The sequence below is a fragment of the Fulmarus glacialis genome, unplaced genomic scaffold (genome assembly GCF_000690835.1).
Source record: "Fulmarus glacialis isolate BGI_N327 unplaced genomic scaffold, ASM69083v1 scaffold11732, whole genome shotgun sequence".
Classification (NCBI taxonomy): domain Eukaryota; kingdom Metazoa; phylum Chordata; class Aves; order Procellariiformes; family Procellariidae; genus Fulmarus; species Fulmarus glacialis.
In genome coordinates, this window is record NW_009199830.1 from 12,402 (window position 1) to 27,731 (window position 15,330).

General features: G+C 36.3%; 2 protein-coding genes across 4 annotated transcripts; both read right to left on the minus strand.

Moving 5' to 3' along the window:
* Positions 1 to 3,114: 3,114 nt before the first annotated feature.
* On the minus strand, positions 3,115 to 6,780 carry LOC104071587 (keratin, type I cytoskeletal 12-like). Of its 2 annotated transcripts, XM_009573384.1 has the most exons (9): positions 6,507 to 6,780; positions 6,136 to 6,434; positions 5,438 to 5,520; positions 5,051 to 5,207; positions 4,606 to 4,767; positions 4,382 to 4,507; positions 3,794 to 4,005; positions 3,431 to 3,513; positions 3,115 to 3,212 (listed from the first exon to the last, which is right to left on the minus strand). In XM_009573384.1, exons 1-9 carry the CDS (start codon positions 6,778 to 6,780, stop codon positions 3,115 to 3,117), a joined length of 1,494 nt encoding a protein of 497 aa, XP_009571679.1. The 2 variants fall into 2 exon arrangements, with proteins under 2 accessions (XP_009571679.1, XP_009571678.1); XM_009573383.1 differs by having other exon boundaries at positions 6,136 to 6,780.
* A 2,500-nt stretch (positions 6,781 to 9,280) lies between these two features.
* Positions 9,281 to 14,776, minus strand: KRT20 (keratin 20). 2 transcript variants are annotated; one of them, XM_009573381.1, is made up of 8 exons: positions 14,354 to 14,776; positions 13,504 to 13,586; positions 13,132 to 13,288; positions 11,818 to 11,979; positions 11,610 to 11,735; positions 11,238 to 11,454; positions 10,420 to 10,476; positions 9,281 to 9,375 (listed from the first exon to the last, which is right to left on the minus strand). In XM_009573381.1, exons 1-8 carry the CDS (start codon positions 14,774 to 14,776, stop codon positions 9,281 to 9,283), a joined length of 1,320 nt encoding a protein of 439 aa, XP_009571676.1. The 2 variants fall into 2 exon arrangements, with proteins under 2 accessions (XP_009571676.1, XP_009571677.1); XM_009573382.1 differs by lacking the exon at positions 10,420 to 10,476 and adding an exon at positions 10,044 to 10,084 and having other exon boundaries at positions 9,281 to 9,378; positions 11,234 to 11,454.
* Positions 14,777 to 15,330: the final 554 nt, after the last annotated feature.

Genomic DNA, 15,330 nt, shown 5'->3' on the forward strand with positions numbered 1-15,330 from the left:
AAGATTTCAGTAAAAAATAAAAATTAACTAGATAGAATGCATTTTTAGGCTCCAAATAAGAATATGCATCAGTAAAAGGAGAAAAAAAGGCAGTAAACTTTTACAAGACACTTGTCTTTTTAGAAGTCAAAGTATTATACCACTTAAAAGTCTCCTTGTGTGCATAAGGCTTCCTTGTTCTTGGCTCTGTCTGTTGGCACATGTAAAAGGATCCTGTGTTCTGATTTTATTTTTCTTAGCTGGCTGTTTTTCAGCTGACCTGGACTGAGATGAGAATGTTTTGTTGTCCACTATCTTTTCTACAGGTATCTTAATTATTCTAGTTTTATGTAGTTCTAAAACCAAAATGTTGACAGTGTTTTTCATTGATGGTATGAGAACAGTCACATAATAAAAACATTAGGAATCCATCAAACAAGCGTAAGATATTATACCTTAGGACAGTATAAGCATTAATAGGAAAAGCCTATGTATTTAAACAAATAAGAACTTGAAATGTAATTTAAAATCTTCCTTTTTCTTTGCATTGCAATACTGATTGTTTACAGTTTGCTTTCAGTTCCCTGGGACTCAGAACGTGTTCTGTTTACTTCAGGCGAAGTCAAGGCTGTCTAGCATCCAGAAATGAATCCAAAAATGTCTAAGTTTGAAGTACAATATAGAGGTCTGCAGGGATATTGGATTTGGTCCCACAAACCAAACTTTATGCATCAACAAGCATCTATGGATGAATCTTCATATTACCAGGAGCTAAACGTCTGCCAGTTGATAAAATTTTTTAAAGCTTTTAAAAAATGAATTATCACTGATGCTTTCTTTTTCCTTTTTTTTTCAGGTGTAAAGGGAACATCTGGCTACGAGATCCCTGAAGGCTAAAGGTAGGCAGGTGTAAGCAATTGTATCTTTACTAGGATTTATGTAATTTTGAATTCTAGCTACTTTCGATGTTCATCTTTTATTACAGACGTTGGATTTAAGTTAACTTTATAGTTCAGATACTGCGCGTCAATTATTTGGATTCTGTGATGCAGTATAATAATGCTATTGTGATTGCAGACTGCTTTGGTTTACCATTGTTGCTTTCTCACAAGACAATAGCTAGAGTGGTTTCTAGATTTTACATACATCAAAACTGCACCCTAGGCAATTCTCAGTCATCTTTTAAATCGTGATGTTAAATTCAGGATTAATGTGTATGTAGGTAAACTGCATGATTATTCATGCAGTGGAATTCTATATTGAATGATGTAGGGAATAATGATTTCACAGCAATCACAGTTGCAGTCCTTGAGGTATGTACATTATTTCATATTTCTTTGTATGCATTTATACTGAAAGTATATGAGTCTTTGGAAGAAGAAGACGAAAGAGACACATTTTTCTCTTCAAAATGGAGATGATGTCAATAATGGGGAAGATATCATGGTTTCAGGTTTTCCACATATTAGAAAAACATTATGGATAGGAAAGAAAGATGATGAATGCTGTCCTGCCTTAGGAAGAAAAAAAATTTCCTTCAATCTATGTTCTTAAAATTTCTCTATAATGGTACTCTTGGTAATCACACCTAGCTACACAAACAACCTCAATTTGTCTCTTTCTGATATCATTATTTTAATTTATATTGTAATTATTTTAATTTTAAAAATGAAGTCTGCAACAGTAAAAATCTTATTGAAATACATCGCATGTAGTAAGATTCTTTTCGTTTATTTATCAGCACTGTTTTTAAAGGGAAAAAAAAAAGAGGTATACTTGGGTTCCATGCTTTTAGAAAAGAAATTACTTCTTTAAACTGTTGACGATGGTGCGTTTACTCAAGAGGTTTTCAAGTTCTTCCCTCTTTGTACTGGCATATATAGAAGATTCTTCTGTTTTATTCCTTTGGGTTATTTATCAGAGTGCTTTTTCCTTAACTGACTGGATTTTAGATGTTGCGATTCTACCATGCTGATTTAGTTCTTTCATTATTGTTTTAACTACCCTGGCTTTTATTGGTTCCAAGCAGGAAGCAGAAAAAATGCTAGTAGTGGGTTTTACAAAAGGCAGGATGGAAGCACAGTATGAAATCTGTGCTCCCATTAAACTTCTAGTTTGGGTCAAGCATTGAAGGGATGTGATAGAATGTGCAGAATGTTTGTACTCTAGAGACGCAGGAATATACATATAAGAGGTCAAGGTAACTTCCTTGTCTTATTTGAGAATCACACAAACATCATCAACATTTTGGCTCAAGAACAAGGGCTTAGGTGTAAATTGTAAGGGGATTGTATTTTGGTTCATAATTTTATTTTGGATGAGATTCCTTTAAATAGTTCATTCGAGTTGGTCATCCGGAAGCCAAATTCAGGATTGGAGAGACCATATTGTGCTCCCACCAGATGGCACTCCGGGACGTGGAACACCGCTTCGTGCCTGGGGTTGCTTCGTGCTTTTAAACCAGGGTATCCCTTCTTTTCCACTACGGTTGCAGTCTCTACAATATGTTGTTCTGTTTGCAAAAGCTTCTCTCTTCAATTGATAGCTTTAAATTATAAGTTAGCACGTATTCCTTTAATCCCACATGTAAACAGTTTTTTTAACATGTACGTGTTCTAGCATTGGATTAATTTCTTTAAATTAATGGGGAGTACTATACCATAAACATAGTATATGGTAAAGAAAGATACACAACAAAATGGCAAATGTGGATCAGGAGCAGCATTCCTAAATGAAAAACAAGGGAGACTAATATCTTAAAGCTTGTTGAGTCCTTTTTATTAGTCAAGAAAACTGGAAAATTAGGTTAGAATAGCAAAATTATTTTATCTATTAATTACTTAAAATTATTAAAAAGCATATGAATTAAATGCCTAATGTGTGCACCATATTTCTAGTTATTGAACAAAGAATTGATGATATATTTAAAGAACACCATGAAAATAATACAGGTAATACCAATAGACTGAAGCAGAAAATATATTGCATGACTGCTAAGAATGAAAATGCAGGCTTTGTTTTATGTAAAAGAATCTTGGTAAAAAGCAATCTATTTTTATCACTTCATGCAAAAGAACAAAATTATTTATCCATTTTGTCTTTGAAAAAACATCCTTTGCAATATCAGATTGTGCCTTATATCTTCTCTTCAACTTCCTTAACATGGGATGCAACAACTTTTCCATCTACCACTTCTTCGACAATTGTCTTGATCTTTCTAGTTTTGGTAGAATCTAAACATCATAAACAAAACAAAAAAATATTTATCAAAGTGTTAAAAATTATAAAACAGAGCAGCATGCGTACACGAACAGTTACATCCTTTTCCTTTCAAATTGGCTTCTTGTTATAATGAACTCTATGGTGTTGTAGTTAAACAGAATAGCATGTATTATTTTATTTATAAGAATGACTTTAGAAACAAAATTTTATTCAATCAAGTTCTACCTACCCTGAGAAGAATCCAGTGACTGTGTTTGTGATTTGGACCCTGTCAAGGATGAGCTTTCAAATGTAATTCCCTGTCCTGCGCTCCTAAAAGTGAATCAGAGACACGCAATATTGCAGAATGTTTGCCAGGATCAGGAGAAATTCCCTTTTCATGTTGGCATTGATAGATTATTTTAAAAACTGAGCAGAATTGTTCATTCTCCTCACTTAGAGTATATCTGTATTATTTCAGAATCATTGTATATGCCTTACTGTCTTTTGGTGAATATACCACCTGTTTTTATTGCTTTTTTCCTGGAAAGGATATTGCTACAGAAAATAAAACAAAGGAGATATTTTATGTAAATTAGTTACTTACACAAACTCGCCATCCAGCAAACGACGATAGGTTTCAATCTCCATTTCCAGGCGAGTCTTGATGTCTAGAAGTTGTTGATACTCGACATTCTGGCGCTCCATATCAGCCCTGACCTGAAACAGCTGAGACTCCAGATTCCCAATCTGAAGTTGCATTTGTGAAAGCTGAGCACAGTAACCTCCTTCTGTTTCTGCTAAAGTGTCTTCAAGGGATTTTTTCTGTGTAAGAAGGATATTAAATAATCTCTGATTGAGGAAAAAAAAATTCTTTACAAAGACAAAACCAACTGAAGTAGTTTAATGGGAGTAAGTATAGCCTCATTACTTAGAGATTCTTTTTTTTTTTTCTTGAAATACCAGTTTGAAAACTGGCCTTTGCTGCTTCACTGAATGTGAACATAAAAGTTTATTGGCTTTGTAACATGCTACTTGCAATCCAATTATATATATTACTGCTATTTAGGAACTAAAAGAATGCAGGATTTAATAGGAAATAAATGCAAATCTTAAATCCTATAGAATAGTATAAGATCTAGCAACACTTTTGAAGTTGGAAAATTTACTCTGACTAGTTAGCAGCTTCCTTAGAACATACCATGGCAAGCTGAGATTGTAGTTCAATTTCCAAGCTCTGGAGAGTCCGTTTTAAATCTGTGATCTCACTCTTGCCTGACTGAAGCTGCTCAGTGTTGGTGGAGATTTCCCTTTTCAGCTCCCCACTCTGAAATGACAAGGAAGAAGAGAGTGTAATTTTACTGTTCCAAATATTTAACTCATTTTTACATGCATTTCACTGAATTTGCTATCTCTGGTTGTTACTTTTTCATTGAACCATGCTTCAGCCTCTTTACGATTTTGCTCAGCAATGACTTCATACTGTCCCCTCATGTCATTCAAAAGCTTGGTCAGGTCAGTTCCTGGAGCAGCATCCATTTCAACACTGACTTGGCCAAATGCACTGCTTTGGATGCCCTGAAGCTCCTGGAGAGATTTAAGATAAAGAAAAGTTTCTGTTAATAAAAGGCAAAATAGTTCTACCAAAAATATACATAAAGAAATATATGTGATATAAGTTCTGTTTCAAAAAGAATCCGAAGCTTGTGTTTGTATTTCTTTCACTCTTTCACTTAGTAAACTCAAAAAAGAACAGCAAACAAAACAAATAATGAAACCAAGAAACTCGCACTGGCATAAATAAGGGAGTAATTTGATATTTCACAATTCCATCTACCTTGTTATGAATTCATAAAGAAAAAAAAAGTACCTCTTCATGATTCTTCTTGAGATAAGCCAGTTCTTCATTCAGGCTTTCAATCTGCATCTCCAAATCAGCTCTTGTCAAGGTCAGCTCATCAAGAACTCTGCGCAGACCATTAATGTCAGCTTCCACACTCTGGCGAAGAGCCACTTCATTCTCATACCTGTAAATAAAGTAATTAAATATGATTTTTTACGTGGTTAATGAGGTCAAATGCAAACTATTACTATGTACTTATATAGCTTTTAATATGAAATCTTAATACATGTAATTATTATAATATTGTTTAATAATTTTGTTAAAGTATTCTACAAGGAAAGAGATTTTTAAATACAAAATATTTTTTTCCTTAAAATATTAGTAAGAGTTTTTGTAATATTAAGATATACTTACTTCAGTCTGAAATCATCAGCAGCCAGTCTGGCATTATCGACCTGCAAAATGATTCTTGCGTTGTCGATAGTTGCGTTAATGATCTGGAATACAACCAAAGTTCAGAGAATGATTTTATAGCCCAATGGCTTTGCAGCTGAAAATAGCTATTTACATAACTGTAATCCTAAATATGATTATAATATTAAATGTAATTTGTTAGACTCTTGTACAATTTGCTATGAAAATATGTAGGACACATTTTCAGCTTTTGCAAATCAGCATGCTTCACTTAATGGTAGAATACCGGTTCACATTCTATGACTAGATAGTTTATAATCTCTGAAGACCTTGCCAGGTAGTCTGTCTATTTCAGGAATTGAATTTGTGAATTTGTGATGTAAGAAATATGAAACTTATTAAAATTTAAACTTTGTAATCTACAAGAGTTGTAGAACTGGATTCCATCACTGCCTTTTCTCCTTTATTCAAATTAGACCAAGTTACACAGCATTGTGTGATATAGCTACAAAACTGCCATTAATATACAAGAAAAATTCAACACATGATACTAATGCAATGTGACAGAGGTTATTACAAGCGTCAGTACTGTAGACTAAATTTGCTCTTGGTTTCTGAAAGGAATTTGTTATTTTTATCCAAAATATTATTAGGTGAATTACAAATGTAAAGATACATTAAGTATATTGCTTTGCTACCTTGTTTCGAAGATCTTCAATTATAGGATAATATTTACTATAGTCAGTCCCAGATCCAGGGATACCAGCGCCAGGGCCGTTTTTCTCATACCACTCACGGATTTTGCGCTCCAACTCAGTATTGGCATCCTCCAGAGATCGTACTTTATCCAGATAAGCAGCCAGACGGTCATTGAGGTTCTGCATAGTTTCTTTTTTTGAGCCAGAAAGAAGGCCACCATCCCCAGCACCAGCAGTGCCAAAACCACCTCCAAAACCAGATCCTGAGCCACTGCCAAAGCCACCTCCAAAACCAGTGCCTGAGCTGCTGCCAAAACCACTTCCTAAACCTCCACCAAAAGCACTGCCTAAACCACTTCCATAGCTACCACCTAAACCACTACCAAAGCCACCACCAAAGCCACTACTGAAGCCGCTCCCAAAGCCTCCACCTGAGCTGCTCCCAAAACCCCCGCTGAAGCCAGAGCCTGAACCAAGCATAGAAGCAGCACCAAAACCTCCGCCAGATCCACCACCAAACCCAAGTCCACTGCCACCAAAGCCTCCTCCACCACTAGAACTAGACATTCTCAGAGATCCCCCACCAAGTCCACTCCGAGAAGAGAATTGCTGGGATCCACCACTTGTGCGCACAGAAAGGGCCATGGTGCTCAAGGTGCCCTGATCTATTATGCGAAGCATACAACACAGAGCGAGGTAGATCAGAGAACAGTTTAACCTTTATATAGGGAAGGCAGTGGGTGTTTCAGTAGTAGTCCCCACCTCCTAGGAAGATCTTTAATCCTTTCTCTCTCTCTCTCTTGTTTGGAGGGGAAGTCAGTTTAGTATGTCCTGACCAAGCTAAATGATATGTGCCAATCTAAATTGCCAATGGGAGTGGAAATCTGGTGCCCTCCAGGTATTTGCTGTATGAGGAGAAATGGGTGGAGTAGAGCTAAGACATCACGATAATGTTTTGCCGTGTGCAACGGAGCACAAAAATTTCTTTTCGCATTTAAATCCTTCCTAAGTAATTTTTTTGTCATTACATATTCATTGCTTTCTTGGTTTGGGGCTATTATTATAGAAGTATGCTTCAGTCAGTGGAGTGATCCCTTTCATATCATACTTCCCAGTGTGCATGTCAAAAATGTGTTTCTTTTCATAATACTTTTCTGGCATGAACTTCTGCCAGATTAGTGCTTCCTGTATGTTTAATAAGAAGTAAGAAAAGTGATGAACAAAAGTGTATGACGAGGCATATGGACATTCAGTGACCTGCAGGTTGATCATTAGTATGAAAACATAAATATACTTGATTATACTGTACATAAATTTTAATTGTGTTTTCTGCCCTAAACCTTTCATTGTTGAAAGATCTCTGTGTAATATGCATAGCCTATACCAACAGTTTATATTTCTGAGCTGAAAACTGACCATTGTTTCTTTTAAGTAGTTTGCTATTATCTCAAAATAAGGAAAATTATTTCTGTATTTTGTGCTTTTTGTAATATAAATCTAAAGATCAAATATAGCTCTTCTGGTTGCAGGTTTAGGCATGGAAACCCTTCAAAACCAATATACTTTTCTTTTGAAAAAGTTTATTTTGGTAAGCAGAAAATTGTTTTTTCTTTGTCCTGGCTTAATTCTATCATTGGATTTGTCAACTAAAATGTATTCATTTTTAATTTGTCTACATCCAGCAGCATGGGTGTTTTTTTGGGCAGAAATGTATTATGAGCAGTAGATCAAAGGTTTAAGTAAAGCATTTATGTAGAAATGAATTGATAGCCTTGTATCAGTGACTCATGATAGTGAAAGCAAAGGATTATTTTCTTTGGCAGCTGTTTATGTAGAGTAAATAACACACTGGACAGGTGAGATTTCAAAAGAAAGAGTTTTTTTGTGTTTATGTTGTCAAGAGGAAAATGTAGACTTCTTGGACTGAAGGTCTGGGTGTGACATAGGAGACTTATACTGTATGGGAAAGGGTACGTGCAGTTGTTGGTAGAGAAAGGTTTACTAGAGATGGTGGTCTTTTTACTTCTGAACTGAAAGGCAAAATATATTTTTATTGATAAAATATCTTTGATTGCTATAGTCCCTGGTGATATAAACATTCACAGATAGTGAAAAAATAATAAATAGGCTTCTTCAATTTATTTATTCATTTTAATTTATTATGAAATGGAAATTGACACTTTTTTTTTTGAAAATCAGTTTTTATTGAAGTGAAGCTGCATTACATTTGAATAGTAGTTCAAGTTCAGAAAAGGTGCACTGAATCAACATTTTAATGCATTTTTAAAAACAAATCTACTTTAAATGTGCTAGTACATAAGAGAAAAATAGTTTGCTACACTTTGGATTGCAATTAAACTAACATATTTGATAGAGAGAGTGTCATCTGTATCTAGTAAATTTTTTTTTGTAAAGTTTTGATGAGGTGTCCATCAAGACAGAAATAGCAGCTCCCCTCTAAAAACTTTTCATTTATTAATATGTTGAAAGTGTGAGAAAACTTAAGGCACCAGATGTTGAAGTGAACTGTCTGAAAAAATGAAGAAAAAATTCTCATAGTGCTTTCAGAAGAGTCCATTACTCTCCAGAGCTTGTTAAGCACATGAGCAAACTTTGTCCCATGTTTTCATCTAATGACTTTCACCAGCTTAGTGCTTTGAAACTTCAACAGTAAACATTGCTTCAGTATTTTTCTGAATTTAATTTAGATTATTTTAAAAGCTATAGTAAATTCATGCTATAAGTCTTTTGACTTTCTAATTTTTACTGAGCAAGTTTTTAAATGTAATTTTAAGACTGATGTAAGTAAAAACTAATACTTCAGTTTTTATCTGCGTTGGAAACAATTATACATTTATTAACAGGCTGATTTGTTTTTTTTTTCATCAAGGTATTTAGTCACTGTGTAACTAAACCCAAAATCTTGTACTTTGTAACTTACTGATTTTTATTAACATTCCCCCACCCCAAAAAAAAAAAAAAAAAAAGAAGAAGAAAAAGATTGTTTGAGGTTTGCTAGTTTGGCATTTTTCAACCCTTCTGGGTTTTAGGGAGAATTAGATTGGATTCTTCATAAATTTTAGTCTTTTAGTTTTGGCATCAGCTCCAAGAAGCTCAGAGGCCGTCTCCTCTGTGCTGGTGCCATTTACAGCCTCTCTTCAATCTCTTTGGTCTGAGAGGAGACAACCTTGCCATCAACCACCTCTTCAACAATTGTCTTGATCTTCTTAACTTTACTTGATTCTGGTAATGAAATTGAACAGATAATTAACTAAATGCAAGGTATATTGACAGAATAATATTACTGTACTACTAGCAGCAATTCCACCAATGAGAAAATAGATAAAGGCATCTTTTCAATGCATAGTTACTGTGAAATAAACTTTTGGGGTATACAGGATATGGTTTCTCTTCCTTGGAACATCCTGTATGTTACACATAATGCTATAGTGGACATTGTGTTGAATAACTCTCTATCCCTCCTGATAGTTCTGCTTCAGTTTAGCACAAACTTGTAGACCTAAAACCTGGGAATAGTCTTACACTGAAATGGATATTTTTGCTATTAAACTAGATACTTTATTTAGGAGCCTAGTCTCCCTGTGTAGTCAGCGGAGAGAAGCAGATGCTTCTGAAGTCCTCCAGAGAGTAATTCAATAATTCTCTGTTGTTCTCTTGGTTCTTTGCGGAGTCTGTGGTTTTACTTTGGGCGCCTGAATTATATACATAAAAACAGGCTTTGTATAATCCCTATAGGTTATCTATTCATACAGTTGATTGCTTTCCTGATGTAAGATTCTACTGGTTGATTATTTGCTCTGAAACTGTGTTGTTTTATATCAGGCTACTTAGTTCCATAACATTTCCACAGGCAGCCATCAAAAAATAAGGAAGTTGGTGTGACATACCTTTTTCAGGCTCTGCTGTAGATACATCCACTTGGAAATGTCTATTGAAATTATAAATTAAAAAATATAAATATATGGCACCTAACATGTTGAAGAAACATCCTTGTATGTTTCCTGTACATTTAATCAAGACAGGTAATGTCCTTTCATCAAGACATTTAACCAGGTGTTTAAATGAATTTTCTCTGTTAAAGTAAAACTTGCTAAGCATAAGCTATAGGTGAAATTAATCTGCAGACTCATTTCTGCAATGCTATAACTTCAGCTCATGCAGATATGCACAATCTAGTTCCTGAGCCAGAACAGCTGAACAGGCAGAATCTTGGGGGCAAATACCACTCTCTGCTTGCCCCACTTTCACAGAAGTCTGTCTCCATAGATGAGGTACTTGATTCCTTCTTTGCCTCAATCTTTGATAATAAGACCAGTTGTTCTCCAGGTACCCAGCCCCCTGAGCTGGAAGACAGGGACGGGGAGCAGAATGAAGCCCCCATAATCCAAGGGGAAATGGTGAGTGACCTGCTACACCCCTCAGACACACACAAGTCTATGGGGCCGGATGGGATCCACCCAAGGGTACTGAGGGAGCTCACCGAGCTATTTACAATCCTTTATCAGCAGTCCTGGCTAACCGGGGAGGTCCTAGTTGACTGGAGGTTAGCAAATGTGATGCCCATCTACAAGAAGGGCCAGAAGGAGGATCTGGGGAACTTCAGGCCTGTCAGTCTGACCTCTGACCATCTTGAGTGCCATTACACGGCATGTATTGGACAACCAGGCGAACCCAGTCAGCATGGGTTCATGAAAGGCAGATCCTGCTTGACTAACCTGATCTCCTCCTGTGACAATGTGACCCACTTAGTGGATGAGGGAAAGGCTGTGGATGTTGTCTACCTAGAATTCAGTAAAGCCTTTGACACTGTTTCCCACAGCATTCTCCTGGAGAAACTGGCTGCTCATGGCTTGGACAGGCGAATTCTTTGCTGGGTAAAAAACTGGCTGGATGGCCGGGCCCAAAGAGTTGTGGTGAACGGAGTTAAATCCCGTTTGCGGCCAGTCCAAACGTTCCCCAGAGCTCAGTATTTCCAACCAGTTGGAAAGTGGCAGATTTTACACTTTCACCTTCCGTGAATATAGACAGTATTTGCAATGGAACTAAACCGACAAGTAAAGTGCGTGTATTTTCTCACCTGCTGTCCTCTCCTTCCAGCAGACGGCGGTATGTGGCAATCTCCATTTCCAAACGAGTCTTGATATCCAGCAATATACTGTACTCGTTACTCTGACCCTCCATGTCAGCTCGGAGTTGCCTCAGTTGAGCCTCTAAATTGGCAACTGCTTCCTGTATTTGGGTTAGCTGATAACTATAATGTGCTTCAGTTTCAGCCAGAGTGTCTTCTAAAGACTTTTTCTACAGCCGATGAAAAGAACAGAGATGTATTATTCAAGAGGATACATTTTTGTGTTAAAATAACATTTTGATTGAAAAGCCTCTCAGTTTCTATATTTATCTGTGTAACTGTCTACTAAACACAGTCCTTATTTCAAGTACTCTTTATTATTTACCATGTTAAGCTGGGACTGCAATTCTAGCTCCAGACCGTGAAAGATCTGTCTCTGGTCAGTGATCTCTCTCCTTTGGGCTTGCAGTTGTTCAACATTGATTGCAACTTCCCGGTTCAGTTCTTCTGTCTGAAATGCAAAAATGGAGGGACTGTAAACTGCAACTAGACATGACTGAGGTTCTTGCTGATGTTTAAGTAATTGACCATACCTGCTTTTCAAATTGTTCTTTGGCTTCTTGACGGTTCTTTCCTGCCATTTCTTCATATTGCTGTCTCATGTTTTCCATAATAGTTGCAAGGTCAATACTTGGAGCAGCATCCACCTCTACATTAACTGAGCCGCCCACCTGTTTGCGCAGTCTGTCAATGTCCTACAGCAATGAGGATTGTATTAGCATCAGCTACAGGGAACTTTCAATCCTCAATACTGGAAGCAAATTCAAAATCTACAGACATAGAAGTAATTCTTAAATAGCACCTCAGGGCAAGATAACTTAATCACCTTGTGAATACTGTTCAGTGCACCTCATGTTAGAACATTTTACTTACTTTGTAGCAATAAATGCTATATCATAGATAAACATATTATAAAAAGATTATTTCCTCAGGACCAGATCTATGGAATGAGTGTAGAAGTCATGGTTCCCATTTGTATACTTCTGTGGGGTAGCAACTCCTAAACCATGAATTATTCTTGAAGAAAACCTTCACTCCTTAGTTTCTAGAGCTGTTCAGCCTTTAATGCCTAATAGCTTGGATGTCAGTTAGTGCCACACACAGTTATACTGCTTCCAGAAACAATACAAATGCTTCAGTGCTGCACAGCACAATTTAAAGTGGGTGGCTAGGTTGGCTATTTTTCTAGGTTGGATCTTTCTAATACGGTGCTTAAAAAATGTAAAAAGTATATTTTCTGCAATGTGACAAGCAATTTACACTTTTGAAGTTGAGTATGACACTAAGAGGAAAGCTTGGGCATATGCCATAATTGAGATTATTTTAGCATTTAACAGTCGTTTTGAATTTAGGATTTCAGTTTGTGTCTTTACTTGAAAAGGGGAAACAAACAATGGTTGTCTAACATTCTTACCTTTGTAGGTCTTTGAAACTATAAATGTAATGCTAAGGGTGAGGTTAAGTTTGAGCTTAGATTCCTAGGAGATACGTGGTACACATATCTGACTTGTAGGTATCTCTCCATGAGCCAGAACTCCTGTTACAACCAGTAGAGACCAGAGGGTGTCCCAGCTGACCAGCCAATAGGTGTTTGCTCTACAGTGAGCTGAATCACTCTCCAGGCTGTGTCTGTTTTATTGATTGTCTCTCAGTCAATAGAACCATAGGCGCATTCACACAGATAGCATATGAATAGGTGCCTAAATTTTGATGTGCTAATCTGGAGCTGAATCCCACCGTAATATTCATTCAGATTAACTATGAAGATTTCATTATTCCTAGTGAGGCTGAGTTTATGTATGCCACTTAAAAAAAATCTCTCCCTGACGGTGTTCGGCTGCTCTCACCTCCTCGTGATTCTTCTTAAGAAAAGCTAGTTCTTCATTCACACTTTCAATCTGTGACTCCAAATCAGATTTCGTCAAAGTCAAGTCATCACGAACTTGCATCAGTCCATTAATGTCACTCTCGACACTTTGCCTGAGCAGGTGTTCATTCTCATACCTATAAAATAAGGCTTGTTTTGTCATCATGAAAATGCAACTGTTAGATGTAAATGTCAGAATCGGTAACTCCTACAGCCTTAGTTGTAAAATTTTTCTTTGTATTAAATTTTACACTAGAAAATGTTTACTTCTCAGCTTTGATACTAATAACTAGAAGCTTTCATGAATAAGAGGAGCATGGAAGAGAATTTATGAAACGATCATGGAACTTACTTCAGTCTAAAATCATCAGCAGCCAGTTTGGCATTGTCAATCTGCAGGACAAGCCTTGCATTTTCCAACTGTGCAGCACCAATCTAAAAAGGAATGGTTGAAAAGCGATGAGTCTTTGCACATAAATACACACGTGATCCATTTCTGGAAATTAATACTGTGTAGGGGCTTCATCTTGCTTAACTTTATCTGTCTATTAGTCATAAGCTAAGTTCCCTTTGAAGTGCATAGAAGGAATTAGGGTTTTCCAAAAGGCAAATTATCCTGTCATAAAATAGGTATATAAAATAGTTGGGTAGTTGCTCTCTGGAAAGGATCTGCTTTTAAAGGATGGGAAATAGAACTGGTGAAAAGTAAGAGGGGAAAGATTTAAGGAAGTTCACTGGAAACATAATTTGACAAATCTGTCAGCTGATTGCTGTGGGAATATTTTATTGTTTATAGTGGTAATTTACTATTTCAAGTAGTGATCTATTATTTTTTCTGAGCATTTGTCAGTCTTTTTCTAAAAAACCACTTTGAAATCCACAGGTGCTAAATTATATTTAAATATGTAAATTACCATCAGTATTTTCACTAATTAAAATTGCCTAAGGCAAATATAATAGAATTAATTAATTTTGATTCAAAGATTTTTCATGTATGAGATTACTCACATCTGCAGACATGTATGTAGTATTACAAATTATGTAAAATCTGTCACTAATTTGTATTTGATCAAAATAAAACATTTATTTTTCTTAGCTGAGACAATTGCAATTTGGAAAAGTACATTTTCTGCAGTAGATTATTATCTATCTCCCCGATAATTGCAATTCATATATTTATAGATGGCCACATGATATCTTACCTTATTTTGGAGATCTTCAATTGTTTTAAAGTATGAGCTATAGTCATGCCTTATGTCTGTGGTGTTCTTCTCATACCACTCCTTGATCTGCTTTTCTATCAGGGAGTTTGCCTTTTCTAGAGAACGCACCTTCTCCAGATACGAAGCCAAACGGTCATTTAGATTTTGCATAGTTGATTTTTCATTGCCAGTGAGCAGCACATCATTACCAGTAAGATTAAGCTGGAAGTTCCCACCGAAGCCTTGTCCATAGTTGGTCCTGGTAGATATGCGGGTGCCATAGCCACCAGCTCCCCCATAGACGCTAGGTGCCTGAATCTTTTGGATGGCCATTTTCCTGGAGGTTAAACCACTGACGCTGGGTGCAGTAGGTTGGAAGCGGGTGCTTGTACCCCACTGAAAGCTTCGGTTAGAGAACGCCATTTGTGTTCTTCGTCTTCTAAAATGAAACAGCTAAATCTGCACAGATAGAGAGCAGCTGAAGTGAAAAGCAATGTATGCTCTGTAAACCTTTATACTGTGTTTCAAAGAGGAAGCACAATAGTTATAAACCCCACCTCTGTTGACACATAATGTAACTGGTGTCAGCACAAATAGCACACAGCATATTGCCCCCACACTCCCTATAATGTAAAGGGGTTTTCATCTGTTCATCTGTGTTTGAGAAAAACTCCCCAGGTAGTTTGGCTTGCTTTGTTATTATTTTGAATAAAAGATAAAACACAAATGAACTGTTGAATCATTTATAACAGTATACCTGCAGCCATACTCTCTATAGTCCTTTTGAACAAACAAGTAGATTCTTACCATGCAGTGTAAGAAATTAAAATGAGTTGACTATATGTGACAAGAGACTTAAAATATTTATATTTGCAATCAAGTATTTATTTTTATTGAGTAAGCAATGGTCTGGGCCTCAGGATGGTCTGAAACAGTGTGTAAATTATTAGAAAGGGGGCATCTGTAACTACCATGTT